Here is a 21,076-nt window from a genome sequence, read left to right as displayed (position 1 = left end):
GAATAATGATCATAGAATGGGATAATCTTCAATGGTATGCAGGAAAGCTGCACGATGCCAAAGCCAGCCGAGGGAACCCGCGGACCGGCGGAATTAATTTTTTACTGGTGCGAACTACGCCGTACAAACCTTGGTATTCCCACGCCCTGACCCAGTACCCCAAGACAAACAGACGGGTTGATACTTACGGTGTAATATTCAATCTACGATTATCTTTGGAGAATTCGGGCTCAGGCCGGATCTGATTAGATTGGCTCACTCCGTTGGTCGGCGGGTCGACCACATTTGAATGATGGTAATAAAAATCAAGGGAAAAAAATAATAACAAGAAGAACAATGTCGGGGAATGGAGGGCACCCAAGGGAAGATGGATTGAAACCTATGTCTCTTTGCGGCTTCCTTTCTACAGCAGCTAAGCGAGAGATCCATTAAATCATGTTCGGGCATCAGCGGCCTGATGGGATCGGGAGCCTGACATCGCAGGCAGCAGGACTAATGTCACGTGTAATGGCGGTAAGTAACTGAGAATCTGCCGGATGATTCGAATGCGGTGAGGGCTGCCCCCCCCCACCCCCCCCGGTAATACCGCACGCCTTTTCTTCCCTCTTGGTTAAATTGACATTTCAACTGATATCCTCTTAACTATAACTATCATTTTCTTATTCTCGCCAATTAGAACAAGTATTACCACATAACTGCTCATATCCTGCGCCCGTATTCTCTTTAGTTAAGGTAGTAGAGCAGAAAGTTGTTTTTATCGTTTGCCGCAACCTAGACCACGAACAGGAAGTAATCCAGGCCTGACCGCCGAGGCAACCATCTCCAGGCCGCTCTATACAGGGAATCGAACCGAGTGCTGGGATCAACACGCCGACAGGCCGCCCATCTGTACCTTCAGGAGTCACGGACGAGCAGTAGGCGTTGCTTGTCAATCACCCGCAGCATGTTCATGTTCGGTATGACTCGTGTGAGGGAAATCCAAATAAGGAGCTGAGAACGTACCCATAGATCGGTAACTCAATAATTGTTATCACCTTGTGAGCAAGAGGCCTCGCCTCGCCCCCTCTAGTCTAGCAGTCTCGCTCGGACTGACGAAGGCTTTTTTTTTAAAAGAGGATTATGATCCCAAGAGATGAAGTTCGCGACGGTCACCTGGGGTTGGTGGCGCACCATCCCGGCCAGTATTAGTACTCCGTCCGTACTACTTATCCGCAGGCTTCGGGCTCATGTGGGAAAAGGTACGTTCGCGATAGACATATATACTATATCTATGTATGACCCGACACTTCCTGTAGGGTTTAAGACCAACCAATCACTCAAACACTTGCACATAGTATTTTCGAATAAATGGCACCCCCCCCCCCCCCCCCCCTCCTCAGTGGGCGTATCTTGGGATGCCGAGAAAGACACATGCGATGGTATAGGTCTTACATATAATTGTTCATTTATTCCCATCCATTTCAAGGCAGCTGGTTGCCTTAATAAAGAACATGCGTTTACTGTACTTTTTGGATGAAATTTGATGGGGTAAAACGGCAGCACTACTGTACTACCCGCAGGTCTGTACACCTCAGGCAGACACGCGGCAGTCACGGTAGCAAGGCGGTCAGGAATCCTCAGGCAAGAAGCATATCGCTCGAGCTAAAGGCGGGAACAAGCGAGGCCACATGACTATCAGTGAACAAGTTAGTTAACTAGTTAATGGCCACGCTGGCCTTCGGAATCCTCAGGCCAGCTGCTGCCTGACCGCCCGCCGCGCGACAGTCACATTACGGAGTATTCAATCATGGGATCTCAACTTTTTGGATCATTTCGATTTTGTGTCTTTATTGTATTCCTTAACAGCCAGTCCAAGCAATACCCGAATTCCCAGATTCCCCTCCGTAAGACCTTTCCCTTGACAATACACCAAAACCAAATCTGTCAAACCCCCCCAGAACGAACAAAGAACAGAAAGAGATAGAAGTAATAAATGAGGGCAACCAACAGAGACCAGGACCAAGGGCAGCAAATAAAAGTATATAGTCACAAGATCATCGACAAAGGAAAAACATTGGTGTCTACATGGAGTGTCCAGAGCCCTGAAACACTAGCAAAAGGAGAAGTAGCAAACGAAGAACCAGCTTGACATTATAGAATAGGCTCAATTGCGCAATATAGGGAATCATAAAAGATGAGCAGTCATCATGGAAACACGTTCAAACGCAGCTTCCATGCTGTGGCAGAGATGAGCAAAGCGCTTGCTGCTATCCCGGACTTCGCCAGCGACCACGAGCTCAAAAGCAGGAGTGGTCTTGCCAGCGGGAACACCAGAGAAGAGAGTCGTGGACTCGGAGATGGAGGCGGCGGGGTTGTCCGTAAAGAGAGCGAAGGCAGGGTCGGACTCGTCAATCACAATATCCGGGTTCTCAACGCCGATCGTAGACTGTCCCTCTGCCTTGACAAGAGTCGGCATAGACTCCAGGACAGGGGCCTCGTCCTTCGAGCTGGGGATGCTGGGAAGGCAATATTCCCCAAGGCTAGGCGACTTTCTCGAGAGGGCTTCGGTGTCGATGACTGGCTCCGGGACTTCCAGAACGGCAAAGACATTAGCATTGCCGTAGTTCATGTCGATTCCCGAGTTCCAGCCACCGTTGTTCAGTCCCATCGCAGAAACATCAAGTCCTTGGTTGGGGACCATAACCATGCCAACTTGGGGCTGCTGCATGGGCGGCTGCGACAGAGGCGCCTGTTGTTGTGACGGCTGCTGCTGGGGCTGTGGCTGTTGAGGATGCTGGTGGTGCTGCGAGTGCGGGTGCGGTTGCACATGGCTGGGGATGGAAACACCATTGGGGCCCATCTCATCAAGGAACTGAGAAAAGTTCGGGGATGACAGGAGCATTCGGGCGAGGTCAGTGAGGCGAGCGTTCTCCTCAAAAAGGGCACGGTTTTGAAGACGAAGGTCGTGGGCTTCGTTGGTCTTGGCAGCAACTTCACTTTCGAGCTGGCCGATGTATTCTAGAAAAGGTCAGTTGACCGAGCAAGTACATAGTATCGAAAACAAAGGACTACATACCCTTTCTGCGGGATCGGAAGGCACGAGCCGAGACCTTGTTCCGAAGTTGACGACGCTCCTTGCTGCTAAGCTTCTTGCCTTCTTCACTGGCCAAGAGCCTCTCGTCTTCATCCATATCCTGCTCATCCTTCTTGGCCTTGGCCATCTGGGGCAACATAGAAGGAGAAGGCGAGCCGTCAGGAGAGCTCATAGCCGATTGCCGCATTTGCTGTAGAAGGCGCGAGATGCGTTCATCCACGCCAGCATTGGGGGGGCGAGGGGTTTGACTGTGGGGTGCCCCATTCTGCTGCATGTGCTCCTCGACACGGCGCTGTTGCTGGATATGCTGCTGACGGAGGAGTTCGTGATGCTTCTGCTGCTGGGCGGCCTTGGCCATCGCAGCTTGCTGCTGGTGCATACCCGGATACATACGGCCAACCTGGGTGGATGGACCCGCGGGGACAACCTCCTGGCCTCCCAAGGCGTTGGGGTCGATAAACTGACTCTTGTTGCTGGGGTTTGGGGAAATAAAGTAAGCCGGAACAGTTCCCATACTGTCGGACTCCAGGTCCATCTCCGAGTGGGGACGGCTAGGGGGACTGTTGAAATCCAACGGAGCCTCCTCGCGCTTCAGTTGGTTGGCGGCATACATGTCTCCTCCGTTCATAGCGTATCCAGGGCTCGGAGCACCGTAGCCCATTCCGTTCATATGGTTGTTGAAAGTCATGGCGTGAGCTAGCGCTCCCGGGGGGAGCCCGGTTTGCTGCTTGTGCTCATCATACTGATGACTGGGGCCTTGGTATGCGACTGGTAGTGGGTTGGTCTGAGCGAAACCAGCACTTCGTACTTCGCCTGCGTTGAACTCGGTGCTTGGAAGGGTCGGTTGACTGACCAGGGCAGTCTTCGAGCGGACTGGCTCGGCGGTGGTGTAGGCAAGTTGATCAAGGTTGAGGAAGGATTCGATGTCCTGGTCGAACGATGACGGCGCGACAGCCGGGTGTTCCGCTAACGTAGCCATGGTGACTAGACTGAGGGGAAATATGCGTGTGTTGAGAGTAGCGCTGCCAGGTTAACGAGGGCGCAGGGCAACGCGTTCCGACGAAGATCGAGCACGGTCGGGAGGAGAGTGGATAAAGGGGGAGAGGTAGCGAGAGACGGATGACGAGGCCGAAAGGGAGGAGACGGTCGGAGAGGTTGCTAAGTAGGCACGAAAACACGCGGTCTATGAGAAAGAAAGAAGGAAACGATAGGCGGAACTGTGTGGGAAATCAAATGTGAAGGCAGATGAATAGTAGGGGTAAGTCGGTGGTGGTGAGTAGGTGGTTGTATGGGTGATGGCAGTAGAGGGAGGAAAGGGAGGTGGAAAATTGGGAGGATCGACCAAGGTTGGGGGGGAGAGGGGGGGGGGGGGGTGGGAGTGGACGGGATGGGGTTAATAATGAGGGAGGGATAAATGCCGGGTTGGAAGTTGGAACTGGGAGGGAGAGGAAGTGGATTATTGGGACTGGAACGAAGTGGACACAATCGCCAGGGGAAGCGAAGAGACCAGGTGGGCAACTTCTCCACGCCAGGAATAGAAATCAGGTAAGAGCTTGCGCGTCCTTTGGCTAAGTCAGCGGCTGGTGGCCCTGACCCCGCCCTGCCTGGCCAGCGGATTGGTCAACCCCTTGGACCAGGGCTACTGTACTTTGTACTAATAGTAGGGGAAAACCCACCTCTCCCTATGGAGCACGGAGTAGATAGTCTACTTTAAGCATTACTCTAACCGGTTCTCACCCGTCCTCCCCTCCCCTTGGTGAACAAAAAGCAGGAAGCAGAGTACTCCGTATCAGGAGATCATCGATAAGATCGGGTGTTTATTTACTTTTTACACTTGACACTATTTACCTACCTACCTACCTACCTACCTGTGTGCTCAGTACTCCGTATACCCCGTACCAACCAACCTAACGAGCCCCTTGGGCGACAGACAAGAAGGGGGATGCAAACTCTGTCGGATGACTTGTACGAAAAGGGGAGTTCCAGGCATGCGAGAGAGTTTCTTAACGAGCCGCCCCCCCTAGATAGATCGCCGCCTCGGGCCCCGAGGTCGCAATGGTACGGAGTACTGCGGCACTGCCTGCTTACCACCCTTCTGACACCTTGCCGTTTCAAGCCAGTTTCTCCGAACAAGTGAAACGGCGGCGGAGGTGAGCACAATTCCGACTCCTCCGTGCATTATTAATATACGGAGGACTATGTAACTAGATATCTACATAGTACGGAGGGTAGATACCACATGAAGCTATGACGTTGGTGGCTCTCCCAGGGCCAGTGATGAGCGCGATACAAACAACGTCTGCGATTTTGTCACAGCAATTGTGGTGCCGTCCACCAATCATGTATGTCGATGGAGTTGATACTGGCCAGTCTAGAATATCCTCAGACTCCTCAGAAGCAACACTATCCACTACTATGTATGGGACGTTCCTAGTATCTGGGGGGAGAAGCCCCTCACAGTCTCAAATAATCTACTCTGTAATAGCTTTGATAATCAAAGCACCCGTTGAATCGTGCCCCGGTTAGGGCATGGAATCCACTACGGTGTCGCCCCCGTTCCACATCCGATGCAACCAGGTGTTCTAGAATGGCCAGCTGTGGTGTATCTCGATAGTATTTTCAATAATCTCGACTCTTCAAGTTCAATCGCCCCTGGGGCCTGGTGGATTGCCAGTGGATAGCGGCCCCTTTCCCAACGTGGTCCAGCATCGGCAACGGAGCTTGGCTCCGGGTACCACAGCCCCTCAGGAGCAGGCATGGGCGCTTCTTCCTATTCTGTCCCGTGGTAACTCGCCTCGCCGATTTTTGGCTGGCCCATTGGCTTTCTGAGAGTATCGGCCGGCTTGGTTCCTGGCCTACCTCTTGCCCGCACTGTGGGCGTCGTAGTACGGAGTACTTACATAGTGTATCTACATCATTGTAGTAGTCTCGTGGTCGTAGGACGTATCTAGATAGATAGCCCCGAAGGATGCTCCTCCAGTTTTTAAAGTTTCAAGGGTCGGTTTCAGCTTCTCATCGTACTCTTGGAGCCGTGGGCGTATCGCCGGTGTCCGAATAGTGACAGACACCCTTAGGTATCTATCTAGGTGGTGCGGGCGAATCATCAGATAATATCAGGGGACTTCTGCCGCCAATTTTCTGAAGTTCCCGTGTTCCACTGTTCTGCAAGCAGTACCCAGCGCTAACTAGTATAATAGGAAGGATGCAGGCTATGCTGCATTTAGTATAGTAAGGTTCCTATAACTAGGCCTGCTGTGGTCTGGTGTCGGGATATTAGCCACTAATATACGCGAACAAGTTGTAAGTGGCACCATGTGGGGTTTATCGGGTCGATAATATCGGATGACTTAATCAAGCGACCGTCTTCCCAAGGCACCTGCGCTAAACCTAGTGCGTAAACGGGAACTTCAGAAAGTTGGTGGCAGAAGTGTACTTTCTACTAAGGAGACCATGGCCTTACAGGGTGGACACTGCGATGCCGATCTGGAGTAATTCTCAACCGACGACCCGATTTTCCATCCAGACTAGACCACACAGTACTGCGTCAGATGCCATGCGACATCTGAATCAAGGGATGAAACTCGTCCCAGGGATCCGTTCCAACGGTCGCAAGTGGGATGCTGAAGTCTGAACATCCAAAATTGAAGTCCAGACCCGGCTCTACGGCCGAAGGCTTCACAGGGCCTATCGCCTTCGGAGATGCTCCGAAGCCGTCGAGAAAACTTTTCTCGAACTTCCAAAAAACCCTGATGGGCGCAGCCGGTCGCGATAACCTTGATAGGAAAGAGAGACGATGAACTATGCCGCTGACTTACCTAGCGCTAAATTCTGGCCAGGTCCTGCAAATAGGCTCGTATACAGAGTTTGCCAGTTGAACTATTTGCAGATCGGGGCAGTGTCAAGCGTCAACGGGTTTTTCCGATGGAGCCGCTGAAGAACACAGCACGAATATTTTCTACTGGGGCGAGTGCTTGCCTAGATAAATTTGCAAGTCTCGACCTCGAGGGCAGGACTCAAGAGTAGTTTATTGTTTGATCTCCTCCAGAGCCCTACAAGGCCAACCCAAGCTCCATGGCTACTATCTATCCAGTGATCTAGTACCCCGCATCACTGCAGAGATAGTCGTAAATCAACCTGGATTTTGACATCGAATCTTAGGGAAGTTTACATATTTTTCTGTGTATTTATGGTAAACATTAGGGATATATCGGGGAGTGTCTTTTGCATAATTTCTTCGGATAGGGGGACTGTTGCCAATCTCGTGTTTCTGTAAGCTATTAGTCAGCAGAAGCACGCCAAGGAATCAACTTACTGCCTACCTTGAAGTTGGTGCCTTAGAGGTCTGGGAAAGACTTAACCTCCCCCCAACCACATCCACAATGGCCCAGGAACGTGCTCCGGAAGTATCATGCCCCTCATGCTCAACGCTTGGGAGACTCATTCCATTCTAACACTTGGCTTCCTTGCAGTCTCCGCCTCGGCTGCGTTGCCCCGACTTCCAGACTGACACCTCCAACGAACCAACCCATCTCTTTCCACGAATAATGCGAATACATTAGCAACAGCTGGGCCATCCTCTTCTCTCAACATATAAGCCCACCGAGAAGTCTCCACTGCGCAAAGCAAACAGGACAAGATTTATATGACTGATTATAGGATAGCTTCACCCCTAACTCCACCACCGAAGCTCGGTGCTTTCGCCAAGCTCGAGCCCGAGTTCACTGCTCGCGGCGTCAAGCTTATCAGCCCAAGTACTAACAGTATCAAGTCCCACCAAGCCTGGACCAAGAATATTAATAGGATTCATAGCTCTAGTCTGAAATTATTCATTGTCTCTGACCTCGAGTGCAAGATTAGCTATATCTACAATACAGTTGACCAACAGGACACTGCCAACATCTATATCAAGAATATATCCAGGATATCCTATCGAGAAATCCTGTAGTTATCGTTCTAGCTGATATAATCTAGAACTCGCTCTTATCATCAGCCCTAGCAAGAAGATTTATCTAATTATATTCTACCCCGCCTCCACTTCTAGTTATAACACCGCCGAAATCCTCTATATTATGAATGCTCAGCCCAGGAGAACTTCGGCGATGATTCCAGACGAGATGTGTTAGTTACCTGCGCTTCACCAGCCTCGAGAAGGGGTAAATTACGACGACACCGTCCCGCCCACCAGCCTTGACTAGATACCTATTATTCAGGAGGCGCAGTAAATGTAGCCACGGAGTGAAGCTAGACCGGTGTTTTTTGATAGAGAGAACATGGTATGAATGAAAGTTTTGGCTTTGACATGAAATAACTCGATATCTGATGACAAATAGAATGAATACTTACTGAATCCGTGCTGTAAACGTCCGCTGTCACCTGGGAGAAGGCGGATACCGCTGCTGCAAGCCGATGATCCCAATGCAGGAACCGCCCTGGGGTAACTTGTTCCTGCATGGCGTAGTACTTACCGTCGAGCCGCTGCACGCATACGTAGTAGGAACTGGAGATATGATCCCAAGACAGTGACTAATATAGCGGTCTGCATGAGAGAGCACGCAAAACCCCTGGTGGTGAGGGAGTATAGGCCGACCCTATCTCAAATACGAGCCTGTATCCAGGACTGCCCAGGGCAGAGATGCGCGTCTCACTTGCCTGCCCGCTCGCTGATGGGCATTGTAGACCGACCTGCAGGGGCTACATGAAAAAAGGGACTCGCTGATTTCTCGGGCACTGGTGCATCTACAGACGTCAGCCCCTGGCATGCACAATAGTCTGGACCAGCTTGACCAGATCAGCTCAGCTGAGGGTTCCAAAAAGGACGGTGTCTTATGGCGGTGTTACCAGGACCCTGTGCGGGTGCTATAAATAACGGCGCGGAAAGGGCCCATGACGGGGCATCATGACCCTTTGGGCCCGGTTTGAGTTGGATGGGTCCGCACAATTGGGGCATCGAGGATTGCCAGTAGAATGAGATAGTAGTCGGAAGCTGGAAGCATCAGCATTCAGCAGGCGGATGATTCCTCCACCGTGCCTGGACCGTTGGAGTCAACGGGGAAGAAGAACCCACGGACTGGCTGACGAGTGAGTACCTAGCGAGTAGCGAGACCGACCGCTCGACCGCCCGACCGCCTTGAACCCGCACCTTAATCCATCCATCCATCTATCCATCTTTTCCCCTCCTCGTCCTCCCTTCCGATCGTGTCTTCTCAACCGGGCTACCGTGACGTGGTTGGTGGTCTTACACTGCAGCAATCTTTTCAATCGGCCATCCCACCCTTCAGACCACCTCCTTGCCCCTTCCCCCTCCTCCATCCAGGTTGCGGTAGCGGCGGGGAAAGCCACCGAGTGCCCTGGCTGATTTCGCCTTTTCCGCCCGGCCCCTGATTCTCGTCGACCGCACTGCCCTCCCTTCCCCCCCTCTCCCTCTGATTTAGACGCTGAACATCGCCCCCCGACGCCATTGCCCTCGCCTGTCCGTCGCGCCCGCGCCATCTTGGGACACAGAGCCCTTCCTTATCGTGCCTCCCCTCCTCCCCCCCCGGCGTGTGATGACACCCTGCCGATTCGGGAGTCCACTAGCGCCATACTTGGAGATAAGCTGCTGAGGGTTGGAGAGATACACACGTGTTAGGGAAAGGGTCTTGCGAGCATTCCGAGGCACGCGGGTACAGTCCGCTTCACGACAACTCATACTCCCGGCCAAGGTAGACATACTTGGGTTCAGTGGACTGTCCCGGTGAAAGAATTCAAACATCTCCAGAATGATGTCCAGAAGCCAGTCGAGTCTGGGCTTTATGGACTCCGGGAGGGAAGACCTCTCGGGGTCAGGGGTCCTGCCTGGGCAGCAGCAGCCGCCTGCGAACTCGGGCCCCATCAACCTATCGGGTCTGGTGTGCAATGTCCGCCGCACGACAGGCAGAGAGCCGCACCCCCTAGTCGGGGCCACCACGACGATATTGGGCGACAAACTCTACGTGTTCGGTGGCCGTGTCCTGTCCAAAAGCCGCCCGCAACTGACGTCGGACATATACGAGCTGGACTTGATCCGGCGTCACTGGACGAAGATCGAAACCACCGGCGATGTTCCTCGCCCGCGCTACTTCCACAGCGTCTGCGCGCTGGGCGATCAGAAGCTGGTGTGCTATGGCGGCATGTCGCCTGCGCTGAATGAACCGGCCCCGAACGGCTCAAACGGACAGGAGGCCCAGCCTGAGGTTGTGGTCATGTCCGACATACACATATTCGACGTGCCTTCACGGACATGGACCCGTGTTACCGCCATCGACTCCCCCCAGGGCCGCTATGCCCACTGCGCCACGATCCTGCCGTCCAGTGCCCATTTCACCTCCGCCAGTGCCCCCTTATCTGCGATCCACCACAACCCCGCGTCGTCAAATCCACACCAGGGGTCAATCGGAGTGGATATCGATGGGACTGGAGGCGCCGAAATGGTAGTCGTCGGAGGTCAGGACAGTTCAAACCACTACATTGAGCAAATCAGTGTATTCAATCTGCGGAGCCTGAAATGGACCAGCACCAGCCACCTAGGGAGAAGCTGTGGCGCTTATCGCAGCGTGGTGGCTCCATTAGTTGGCATGAATGTTTCCGACATCGGGTCGGCTGCGGAGGAGCCGGAAGTACAGGAACCGCTGGAGGATTCGCAGGTCGACGGATGTCCGATGTTGGTCTACTCAAACTACAACTTCCTGGACGTGAAACTGGAGCTCCAGGTGCGCCTAGCAGATGGCCGACTGGTCGAGAAGCCTATGCCCAGCCAGGCCTCGCCTCCGGGGTTGCGGTTCCCCAACGGAGGAGTCATCAACGGGCATTTCGTCGTGAGCGGAACCTACCTGACCTCCTCCAAGCAGGAATACGCCCTCTGGGCCCTCGACCTCCGGACCCTTACCTGGGGCCGCATTGATGCCGGCGGGTCTGTGTTCGGCCACGGCAGCTGGAACCGCGGCGTCCTGTGGTCGCGAAGAAACACCTTCGTCATCCTAGGCCACCGCAAGCGCAGCCTGGTTGAAGACTACAACCATCGCCGCATCAACTTCTCCCACGTCTGCATGGTGGAACTCGAGGCCTTCGGGCTCTACAACAACGCGTGCCGCGCGGCGCCCACATCAGGTTACATGTCATACAGCGCGCCATCCATTCCCGCGTCCATGCAGCACAAACTGACCAAACTCACCTCCGGCGGCCGACCCTTCACCTCCGCGTCCGACGAACTCGGGCGCTTCGTCCAGTCCCTGCCCGAGATGGCCGACATGGAGCTCCAAGCCGTCGGCGGCGAGCGCATCCCCGTGAACTCGCGCATCCTGACCCGCCGCTGGGGCCCGTACTTCATCCAGCTCCTCCGCGAATCCTGCGACGGCAGCGGCGTCTCCGAAACCGCTACCCTCCGTCCCTCAGTCGCCGCCACGCACCGCAACTCCAGCATCACCATCACGCCCTCCATCGGCCATAACAGCACCTACTCCACGGCCAGCACCCTAGTCAGCAACCGCTCCGTCACCTCCAAATCTCTCCTCGCCAACCTCGAGATCCCCTCCGCCCATAGCCTCTCGCCGACTTCCCGCCCCCGCGTCCTCTACCTCCCCCACACCGTCCTGACCCTCCAAGTCCTCGTCCACTACTTCTACACCTCCTCCCTCCCCCCCGCCAACTCCCCCTCGCGACGCCCCAAATCCTCTGCTCGCTCCTCCAACTCGCCCGCCCCTATCAAGTCGACGGCCTCCTCGAAGCCACCGTCGAACGCCTCCACCAAGTCCTGGACGGCCGCAACGCCGCCGCCGTCTTCAATGCCGCCGCCATGGCCGCCGGCGGCGGCCGCGGCACCGGCTTCACTAGCGGCCTCGGCGGCACCCTCGAAGCCCTGAACGGCGCCCACCTCGCCACCCTCGAATCCGTCGCCACCAGCACCACCACAACTGGCACGACCACCGGCACGACCCCCTCCCATCAAAGCCACCTCACCTCTGACTCCTCCGACACCGAACACGGCACGTCGACCATCTCCGCCACCAGCTCCGCCACCGGCAGCAACACCACCGGCTCCCGCGGCATCCCGCTGCGCATCAACACGAACATCTTCAGCCGGCGTCAGCGCAGCACCGCCGGCCTCGACCGGGAGACTGAACGCGAACGCAAACTCATGCTCGAGCGGGAACGGGAACGGGAACGTGAACGTGAACGTGAACGTGAGCGCGAGCGTGAGCGCGAAGACTCCATTAGTAATGCGAGTACATCCACCTCTGTCTCCAGTTTAAACGATCACTCCGATTCCGAGATGGTGGGGTCCTCGTCCAGGAGGAATACGGAGGCGGAGATGCGGCCCGAGAGGGAGATCTGGACGGGCGATTTGAGTTGTGTTATTGGACTGCAGAAGCGGGGGCTCAGGGGGTTGATGGAGGGGAGGAGGCTCAGGGAGAGGAATGTTAGGCCCTCGGCTAGTTCGGGTGGTTTGGATGTTGTGGCTGCGAATAATCAGGTGCATGTGCAGCCTTTGGCGGGTGGGGTTTAGGGGGCTGGGTGGTTGTAACGTGGAATCTCCATGTGAGTGGTTGGGGGATGGGGACGATGAACGGCGATGATGTAGTGCATTGATTGTGCATTCGTTACTCTGGATATTTAGGGTGCCTTTATCGAGTGGTACAGTGTCGTGAAGGGTTAGTTGTTAGTTTCTGTGTATGAGGATGAGGGGATGGGATTACATATAGATTTCCTTGTTGATCTTTTCCTCTCCCAGGCTGTCTGTATTTCTCTGATCGGGCAGAATCCTCGGACCCTCGGGTACTGCCAGGCGGTGAGGCCGAGGAACGGATCGGTTCCCACCGGCAAAGCCAGTGCTGCCCCTCCTTCCCTCCCACTTCCCCCCCCCCCACCCCGCGTCCAGATTGTGGCGATATCGGGGTAGCATTATCCCCCCAGCCTTCTTTAAAAGCAGATCACTTCACCCTGGGAATCTGCCACATATCTTTATCGCTTAAACTGATCCTCTCCCGACCAACCACATCATGTCCAAAGTCGCATCCACGTTCTCGCGTACGTGTCCATGTACCTCCTGCCCCGGCTGAATTGGTGCTAATGTCATGCAGGCCTTGTGCGCTTCATCCCGAAGTCGAACCCCTCCAAGGTTCTGATCGGCGAACCTGTTGACGCGTCTGTCGATGTGGGATTGGCAGTATACCAGGGCAAGGAGGTTTCTGTGCGGCCCTTCTCGGGGACCTCTGTCCTCAACCCTGGCCAGAAGACCGAATTAGTTGAGACCGTCGAGCGCATCCTGTCCCCCCTGGCGCAGAGCGAAGTTGGATCGATTCGATGCATTGGTCTGAACGTGAGTTTACCCTTATCCGCGATCTATCAGCTCAGGCAGTCCAGCGCCGGACTAACCAATTGCGCGCAGTATGTTTCGCATGCCGCCGAGATGAAGCTTGCCATCCCTGACGTCCCGACTCTATTTATGAAGCCGTCGACCGCCCTCTCAGACCCCTGGCCGGCCCCGACCATTCTGCCCAAGATCACGCAGGTCGACGATACGGGTGACTACGAGTCGGAGATGGTTATCGTGATTGGCCGTGACGCGAAAGATGTCAGCGAGGCGGACGCGTTGGACTATGTGCTCGGATACACGGCTGCCAACGATGTCTCTAGCCGGACCTACCAGATGAACCAGAGCCAGTGGTGCTTCTCTAAGGGATTCGATACCTCTTGCCCGATTGGTATAGACTCGCTCTTTATATCTCCCAGCCTGTCTGGTACTCTGTGCTGATGCAACCATCCTAGGTCCCGTTCTTGTCTCAGCTGCCCAGTTCCCCGATGCTAGCAAGTTCCATATCCGCGGAGCAAAGAATGGACGGGTCATGCAGGACTGCCCTCTGACGTATGCTTTTTAATAATCCTACCCATCTAATTTGGTAGAACCAGTGCTGACACACAATCCTAAATAGCGACCTTATATTTAGCGTGCCTCAGCTTGTCAGCTTCCTGTCTCAGGGAACTACCCTCCCTGCTGGAACTATTATCCTGACGGGTACTCCCCCGGGAGTTGGCGCTGCGAAGAATCCCAAGGAGTTCTTGAAGGCGGGCGATGAGTTCTCTGTCGAGTTGCAGCCCCACATCGGAACGCTTATCACGAAGGTGGAGAACCAGGCATAAACACCAGAGCGTTGGGATTGGAGTCTATAGTTGCGACCAGGTTACTGTACATGAGGCAAGAATAGTAGTATAGAGACAGACATATATACTATACAGGATACAAAAGAACAGGTTTATTAATCTTACCTAAGTGTATATAACATAGAAAGGCAACACATATCCCGGAAGCAAGTACGGAGTCCTCCGTACATAGCAGTAGTAATATCTAGCTAACAACGAAATGACGCAAGGGGAGACATCAATGATAACGATGCGCGCGGACCAACAAACAACATGAGGTAATTTAGTGTCCCCCACACCCCACGCTGACTAAGTCCCCACAAACCATCACCTGCAGATAGCCAGATGCCATACTGTAGTTAGTACCGCATTGAATCTCAACACCGCAATACACTGTAACAATAATGTCTCAACGCCCAAGGAGCCACGAATTGAATAGCAGTAAGTGAGCCACCGCCATGCTCTCTACTCTGATTGCCATTTCAACCTACATACGATACCAGGTACTGAGTCGTCCAGCCTGCAAGAGTCACCTCACCTGCGTCCGGACGCACGGGTAAGTAATTATCCTAGCGGAGTAAATCTACTCCGCCGACATGCCGAGAAGCAAACCATGCAATCATGGCCATGGTAATAGCTTTCCAAGATGCCGGATGCTGTGTTATCTAGTTATATAGCTACTCCGTAGTGCGATATAGCAATGGTGGATTGCAATATAAGTTGATGGCAGAATGGCTCCGAGTATATATGATATATATATTGCGTATCGCCGACGCAGTGGCGATCTGGATCTTTGAATGACAGCTCAACCCCAACAGAAATAATTATAGAGATGATTCTACGGCGTGGATGGATGGCAGTTTGTCTTTTCTACGGTGTTGCCCGTCAACTGTTGATAATGACGCACCCACTCACCCTGACTATCAAAATGCCTTCTTTCTGCTACCGTTTTATTATGCCATTACCATTACCACAGAGCTATGGAGTACGGAGTATGCATAGAGTAAGTACTACTTCACATCCTTGACCGATCCCTACCTACTGTTCCAGGTCGGGGTCGCGCTGTGAGTCAAGAGTATCTAGATAGATAGATAGGGTTTTGCTTGCAAAGCTGTCGCAAAAAATCCTAGATCTAGATCTAGATACTAGATAGGTGCGCTTCTATAGAGTAACTACTCCGTACAATCTAGATAGAACCCGGTCCGGCTTAGTCCGTTCCCTTCCCTTGATCCGATATCGATCCGTTGGCCCTATCTATCTATCTATCTATCTATCCATCTCGGCCACATCCCTGATCGCTTCACGTTTGCCTTATTTCTGCCTGATTCCACGGGTATACCTACCTACCTATACTCCTCCATACGCCGTACATTGTCTGCAATCCCTGCAATATTGTCAGTAGTTGGTTAATATAACAAGGATGGATGTACTTTCTGCTCTCTTACTGTTTGAAACCTATTTGATCCTCTGACCTACTTCTCGATAATGTTTAATGCTTTCTTCTCCAGAAATAGACACATCAGGAGACCAATCTATCAAATATCAAATCAAAATTAGAATATTATATCGTCGATTCCTAGTATAGCGCGATTTGGCCGGTGGGCTCTTCGTAACTCATTCCCGATCCAGTCTTACCCAGATAGGAGAGGCTCTTGTACGGAGTACGGAGTACATGATCAAAGAAAGTTCAGACAATAACAACCATACTGTCTAGCCAGGGAAGAAGAACACGAGTCTTGCGCGCTTGCGCGGTAATGATGAATTTACTATTAACTACGTGGAGCTTCTGGTTCAAGTATAAGTCATGCTTCCGAAAATGGATGGTTATCATTGATTGACATTCTGAACCACGGTTCAGAATGGAGGTTTGATAATGGTCTGAGATCTGCCGCCGAAACGGGGTTTTGGCCACGCTCCTCATGCTGACCCACCCCAATATGCAATTTACTTTCCGGCGGGCCCGAGAGGCATCTTCCCTCATCAAATGTCAATGGGCTACTTCTCCGTTGTCTGATCTCCACCTCATCTACGTAATAGGGTTTCTATGCCTGAGGGAACCTGTAAGGCAACTGGCGATTCAAGGAACTATGGTATTTACTACTCGACGCGCGATTGGTGCTGCACGCAACGATTGCCACCAGCACCGAAGACACGGAGTCATGCTCCTGCTACTCTGGTTGAATTGTAACATTGCTTACCGTATCTATGCACCTGGATTCACGGCATTCTGCGCTCTAGAAGCCCGAAGGAGAAAAGCCTGCTGCCTGTGAGAATTGTGAAAACAGCGTAGGTCCATTGTTGAACCTCAGCCAATACTCACCCTGTCACCCACCTTCGCGAATCAGGGCTTGCTGAAGGTTTCTCGCTTCAACTAACCCCCATCTTCGCGGCTCGCTGCGTTATACATTGCATGGATTATTCTCCACGTAGGCGTTACTGTCAAGTCCACCTTGGCTTCACGCCTGACCAAACCAACATCGAAATGTAGGGCGTGGCGGGGTTAAGTCAGTTTCAGCCTCTTCAATACCGATTGATTGTCACCAATCAATACGCGCTCTGCTCATGTGGAAGACGGCCGATGTTGAGGAAAATTAAGATATATAAACGACAACTCCAGTTGAGTACATCAAGAACTTCCCCATCATCATTCCATTTGCCTCATATTCATATACAACAGTCCATTACCCCATCACCATCACCGTTACTATCACGAATTCCCAGTATGTCGCGATCCTTCTCGACCACTGTGCGGGCAATGCTCGACATTTTTTGGAAAAACACCCAAGCGATACCAGAGTATGATACGATGATTACCCGCTCAATTAAGACACACCCAAAATTGAGTAAATGGGCTGAGAGGGTTGAAGTTGCGTAAGTAACAAAGATTGCTGTAAAACAATTATCTTGCTTATCATTTTGCTAGGGGCGACGAACATGACTCTGAAGCAGATCCTGACCTGCGCGTATCGGGGCAGATATTCAACAAGGAGGGAATGCGGGTTACGTCAGGGCATTGGTATAAAGACGGGCGAGTGGTGTATTCGAGGAGCAGCTTTAATAAATGATTGGACTGGACATGAAGAGGCGCCGGTAACTTATAGCGAAGTATTATTCTATCTAATTAGTTGGTTGGATGGATGGATACTTCAACAAGGCGAGTAAAAAAAATCACATGACAAGTTGCCTGTTGGCCCGTGCATGCTTCATAAGATGTGGGGATCTCAGGGGTGTAGGGGCTTCCGGACGCTTCACCTGTACACAGCCTAAGACGCAGGAGCAGGATGCTAGTAAATAATAGGTACGATACTTCTTGAAGTGATGACATTAATATTTGAGTGCTTGGGTGCTTAATCTCTTCTAGCTTGTGGCCACCTGGCAGATCCTTTTTCGGTGGTTACCAGTGTGTGCGCTTACTAGTTAAGCCGGAGATGGAATAACTATGTTCCATCCATGGCAACCAATTGGATTATATCTATTCACATTGCGCTTATAAACCCGCCTCCCCCTGCTTTCAACACGACCAGCAACAGTCAATGCCAAAGTGGGCAGCGATTCATTCATCTCTTCGTGGCCATGTATCTTAGAAGATACTTTAGAAGAATTATTCAGTCCGTTCCCTACAAACCCCCCCCCCTCCCAATAAAGTTACTCCCTACGGCAGATCTGGTTGAGGAAGAGCACACACCCCATTATAAGCCTCAGCACTTTTATCCTGTACGGCTTTATGAGATACTCAACAACCGATACCAAATTGTCACCAAAATAGGTTGGGGAACAAGTTCAACAGTATGGCTAGCACGCGATCTCCACCAGTATGTGAAGAATATCTGATCACATATTCAAGCCTTGTCTCACTGTGTAATAGATGGCGATGGCTTCCGCCCCAATATGTGGCCATCAAAGTTAACGCAAGCAATTATGCATCTCAAGAGTCTGCGGAGAAGGAGTTGCGCATTACTGAGCATATAACTAAAGCAAGTCCCCAGCATCCAGGCCGCAACTTTGTCGCCATTCTGTTAGACTCGTTTCGTGTTGCTAGTCCGGGCGGCACTCATATTTGCATGGTCTTTGATGCGCTTTGTGAACCCCTGTGGATGCTGAAACGTCGTTTCGAGGGAAACATCATTCCCCTCGATGTCTTGAAACCAGTATCTAAACTTATACTGGAAGGACTACGGTACCTCCACACCGAATGTCATGTTATTCACACAGGTAACTAGTCATTCAACCGGTTTACTTCTGAGATCGGTCACAGCTAACAGAAAAACAAGATCTAAAGTCTGATAATATCTTATTGTCCCTACGTAACCCATCTATCCTGAATTCGGTCGCGCAGGATGAGATGAACAACCCCTCTCCACGGAAACAACTAGACGGTCGGGACATATACTTATCCCGAAATTACTGGGGACTATCGCCCGATGAACTAGGTAGATCGGTAATAACTGACTTTGGGCTTGCTGTACACGGTGACGGCCCTCCGAATAGCCACCCCATCCAGCCAGAGGGATATCGGGCCCCAGAAGTTTGTCTTGGGGGTGATTGGAGCTATAGTGCTGACATTTGGAACTTGGGAGTTCTGGTAAAGTCCTCATTATCATAATTCTGATCACTACTAATGGTCTATTAGCTTTGGGACCTGTTCTATGGCCATGGGCCCTTCGATATACCACCGGACTCGTGCGGCTCAGGCTCTACAGACGAAGCCCATCTGGCCCAGATAATTTCTCTCCTGGGGCCTCCTCCACTTGATCTTCTCAGCCGGGGAGGAGAAACATATCGGTATTTTGACGCTGAAGGTATGCTACTTATGTCCTAGCTAGACGCAGCTAACTGAATTGAAGGACAATTCAAAACTCCCGAGCTTATTGGAAAAAAGGACCTGGTATCTATGGCTAAAGAAATTGATGGTGACGACGAAATGCCTCTGTTTGTAGACCTTATTTCTAGAACGCTACGCTGGAGGCCTGAGGACCGGACCACGGCGGAGGACCTGCTTTCACATCCGTGGCTTACATAAAAGAGACCTGCGAATGGGTGAGAAAGGGGATAGGCATTATCTGTACAGTGAATGTATATCTCTTCGCTTAAGAAACCTGACTGTTCAGGCTTTCCTTTTTGAACCACGACCCGATATATCAAACAGCCATACATGAGAGAGCCCCAGCTCGATTTACAACTTCCCATAGATGGACTTATTAGCACCTAGCGCAATCACTGCATGAACTATATTATTACCTCACATTCTCCATGGAATGCGAATGCACTAGCTTCCAATTCCCCGCGAAGCGAATGAAATGACGCCGAGATGTACCTGGATACAGAGCGTTCATCCTGTGGCCAATGATTCCGCGTATCTCGCATATGCTTCGGCTAGCCCTTAAACACCAACGCTACCGGAGATACGTAAGGATCAGCCATTACCAACGGCATCTTTCAGGACTTCGAGAACTAATAGCATGGGGCATTCCTGCCAGGCTCTCAGTAGAAGCACATCTTGGTCATGTTGAAAACATACTAGCGGGAATTAAAAGGTATATCACGCGAGCAGGGGCGCTGGAATGTACCTCTTGCTGAGGAAGCGATTCTGGATGAATCCGAGTCAGTCAGATATGAAAGTATATTGCATGGCACAACCATAGAGGCATCTTTAATTCTTCGTGTTATACATAGGGGTCATATATCGATGCCCCTTATCATACTTCAACCGACAGGATCAGGCTCTGCTACGATGGAAACAAGGATTCCCGTTATGACAAAATGAAGGGGCCAGTATTTGTAAAGATAGATTTTTTTTGATATTGAGGTTTTCCAGCCGACCGACTCGTAGATTGATTGTATATACAAGCACCCCAGTCAAGCGTCATCTAGTCGTTTCGTGCCCTGAAAAAAGGTTGATGTACATATGATATGAGCACCCCGGCCATAATCAGTTAGGCCGCTCCATGTCTTGGAATAGAGATTGCTTCTCCAAAGTAACAAAATTAAACAGATGCTTCTCCCTTCTGGAAAAAAAGAATACCTGTAGTTCCCCATTAATGGATATCGTCAATTTCAGGCAGTATCTAGAAGCAAGAGGCCAGCAATGTGTTTGCTCTATCCCCAGCATGTTTACTAACACTGCGCAGTTTACAATTTTCGCGAACGCGGAACAGGGTGTCGACGACCTGATGATAATATTCTGCCGCAACCGATTCTACCACCGCTGCTCTTGAAGAAAGTAGAAATCAATTAGGCCAGAAGCAACAGCTGCATTAGTGAGGGCTGGATGGAGCTGTAGTAAATTAGGTCAGTGTAAGGGATGATATCCGCGGGATATGCATACTTACACAGGTGAAGCCCACCTCCTCCCGGGTGTACTTGAGTATATATATGGGATTCTAGGGGTCCGCAAGTAACTGCGGGTAATGTTAGCCTTTCATAGGGGCCTGGAGACATGCGTATAGAGACTAGAGAGTCACAGCATAGTTCAGTAAAAGTTAAAGATAATAACTTATTATTATTTATATATATCTAATAATTTATTATACTTATTAATTATTTTATAATAATTATTAAATTATTATCTATAATAATAGTTAGATTATATTATAGTATAATTAGATTATATTATAATTATAAAATAGTTATTTATTATTATTTATATATAATAATAATTACTAATAATATAATCTTATTTAAATTAAATAATTATATATAAGTATTATTAAGATTAAATATAATTTAGAAATTATTATTTAATTAAAATTTAATAAGAATAATTTTATAATAAAATTAGGCTTGTTATTACCCGCTTGTCAGCTCAGGATTCACTCAGCCCGGCTCGCCAAGAGAACCTGCTCAAGAAAG

The 21,076-nt window shown here is 51.2% G+C and overlaps 7 protein-coding genes across 7 annotated transcripts; 5 read left to right on the top strand and 2 right to left on the bottom strand.

The window, feature by feature from the left end:
• Positions 1-1,796: 1,796 nt before the first annotated feature.
• On the bottom strand, positions 1,797-4,426 carry BO70DRAFT_360507 (bZIP transcription factor). The gene is made up of 2 exons (XM_025542794.1): positions 3,056-4,426; positions 1,797-2,997 (listed from the first exon to the last, which is right to left on the bottom strand). Exons 1-2 carry the CDS (start codon positions 4,050-4,052, stop codon positions 2,165-2,167), a joined length of 1,830 nt encoding a protein of 609 aa, XP_025401029.1. The 5' UTR covers positions 4,053-4,426; the 3' UTR covers positions 1,797-2,164.
• Positions 4,427-7,407: 2,981 nt separating this feature from the next.
• On the top strand, positions 7,408-8,196 carry BO70DRAFT_422552 (uncharacterized protein; the record flags this gene model as incomplete). Its single annotated transcript, XM_025547567.1, has 2 exons — positions 7,408-8,017; positions 8,064-8,196. The coding sequence occupies exons 1-2, from the start codon at positions 7,716-7,718 to the stop codon at positions 8,194-8,196; spliced, it is 435 nt and encodes a 144-aa protein (XP_025401028.1). The 5' UTR covers positions 7,408-7,715.
• A 599-nt stretch (positions 8,197-8,795) lies between these two features.
• On the bottom strand, positions 8,796-9,696 carry BO70DRAFT_210704 (uncharacterized protein). The gene is made up of 2 exons (XM_025538654.1): positions 8,858-9,696; positions 8,796-8,809 (listed from the first exon to the last, which is right to left on the bottom strand). The coding sequence occupies exon 1, from the start codon at positions 9,560-9,562 to the stop codon at positions 9,116-9,118; it is 447 nt and encodes a 148-aa protein (XP_025401027.1). The 5' UTR covers positions 9,563-9,696; the 3' UTR covers positions 8,796-8,809; positions 8,858-9,115.
• A 135-nt stretch (positions 9,697-9,831) lies between these two features.
• Positions 9,832-12,732, top strand: BO70DRAFT_386090 (putative regulatory protein Ral2; the record flags this gene model as incomplete). Its single annotated transcript, XM_025545794.1, has 2 exons — positions 9,832-11,795; positions 11,921-12,732. 2 exons carry the CDS (start codon positions 9,832-9,834, stop codon positions 12,591-12,593), a joined length of 2,637 nt encoding a protein of 878 aa, XP_025401026.1. The 3' UTR covers positions 12,594-12,732.
• A 222-nt stretch (positions 12,733-12,954) lies between these two features.
• BO70DRAFT_360503 (fumarylacetoacetate hydrolase family protein) lies at positions 12,955-14,335 on the top strand. The gene is made up of 5 exons (XM_025542793.1): positions 12,955-13,114; positions 13,168-13,406; positions 13,476-13,791; positions 13,856-13,952; positions 14,020-14,335. The coding sequence occupies exons 1-5, from the start codon at positions 13,087-13,089 to the stop codon at positions 14,225-14,227; spliced, it is 888 nt and encodes a 295-aa protein (XP_025401025.1). The 5' UTR covers positions 12,955-13,086; the 3' UTR covers positions 14,228-14,335.
• A 2,614-nt stretch (positions 14,336-16,949) lies between these two features.
• BO70DRAFT_287934 (uncharacterized protein) lies at positions 16,950-17,292 on the top strand (the record flags this gene model as incomplete). Its single annotated transcript, XM_025539264.1, has 2 exons — positions 16,950-17,023; positions 17,151-17,292. The coding sequence occupies 2 exons, from the start codon at positions 16,950-16,952 to the stop codon at positions 17,290-17,292; spliced, it is 216 nt and encodes a 71-aa protein (XP_025401024.1).
• A 508-nt stretch (positions 17,293-17,800) lies between these two features.
• BO70DRAFT_369845 (putative protein kinase) lies at positions 17,801-19,247 on the top strand (the record flags this gene model as incomplete). The annotated part of the gene is made up of 5 exons (XM_025544707.1): positions 17,801-18,039; positions 18,093-18,439; positions 18,490-18,809; positions 18,858-19,026; positions 19,072-19,247. 5 exons carry the CDS (start codon positions 17,801-17,803, stop codon positions 19,245-19,247), a joined length of 1,251 nt encoding a protein of 416 aa, XP_025401023.1.
• Positions 19,248-21,076: the final 1,829 nt, after the last annotated feature.

This window comes from Aspergillus heteromorphus, assembly GCF_003184545.1.
Source record: "Aspergillus heteromorphus CBS 117.55 chromosome Unknown BO70scaffold_7, whole genome shotgun sequence".
Classification (NCBI taxonomy): Eukaryota; Fungi; Ascomycota; class Eurotiomycetes; order Eurotiales; family Aspergillaceae; genus Aspergillus; species Aspergillus heteromorphus.
Note: the sequence above shows the minus strand (reverse complement) of the source record. Positions and strands in the feature narration are given on the sequence as shown.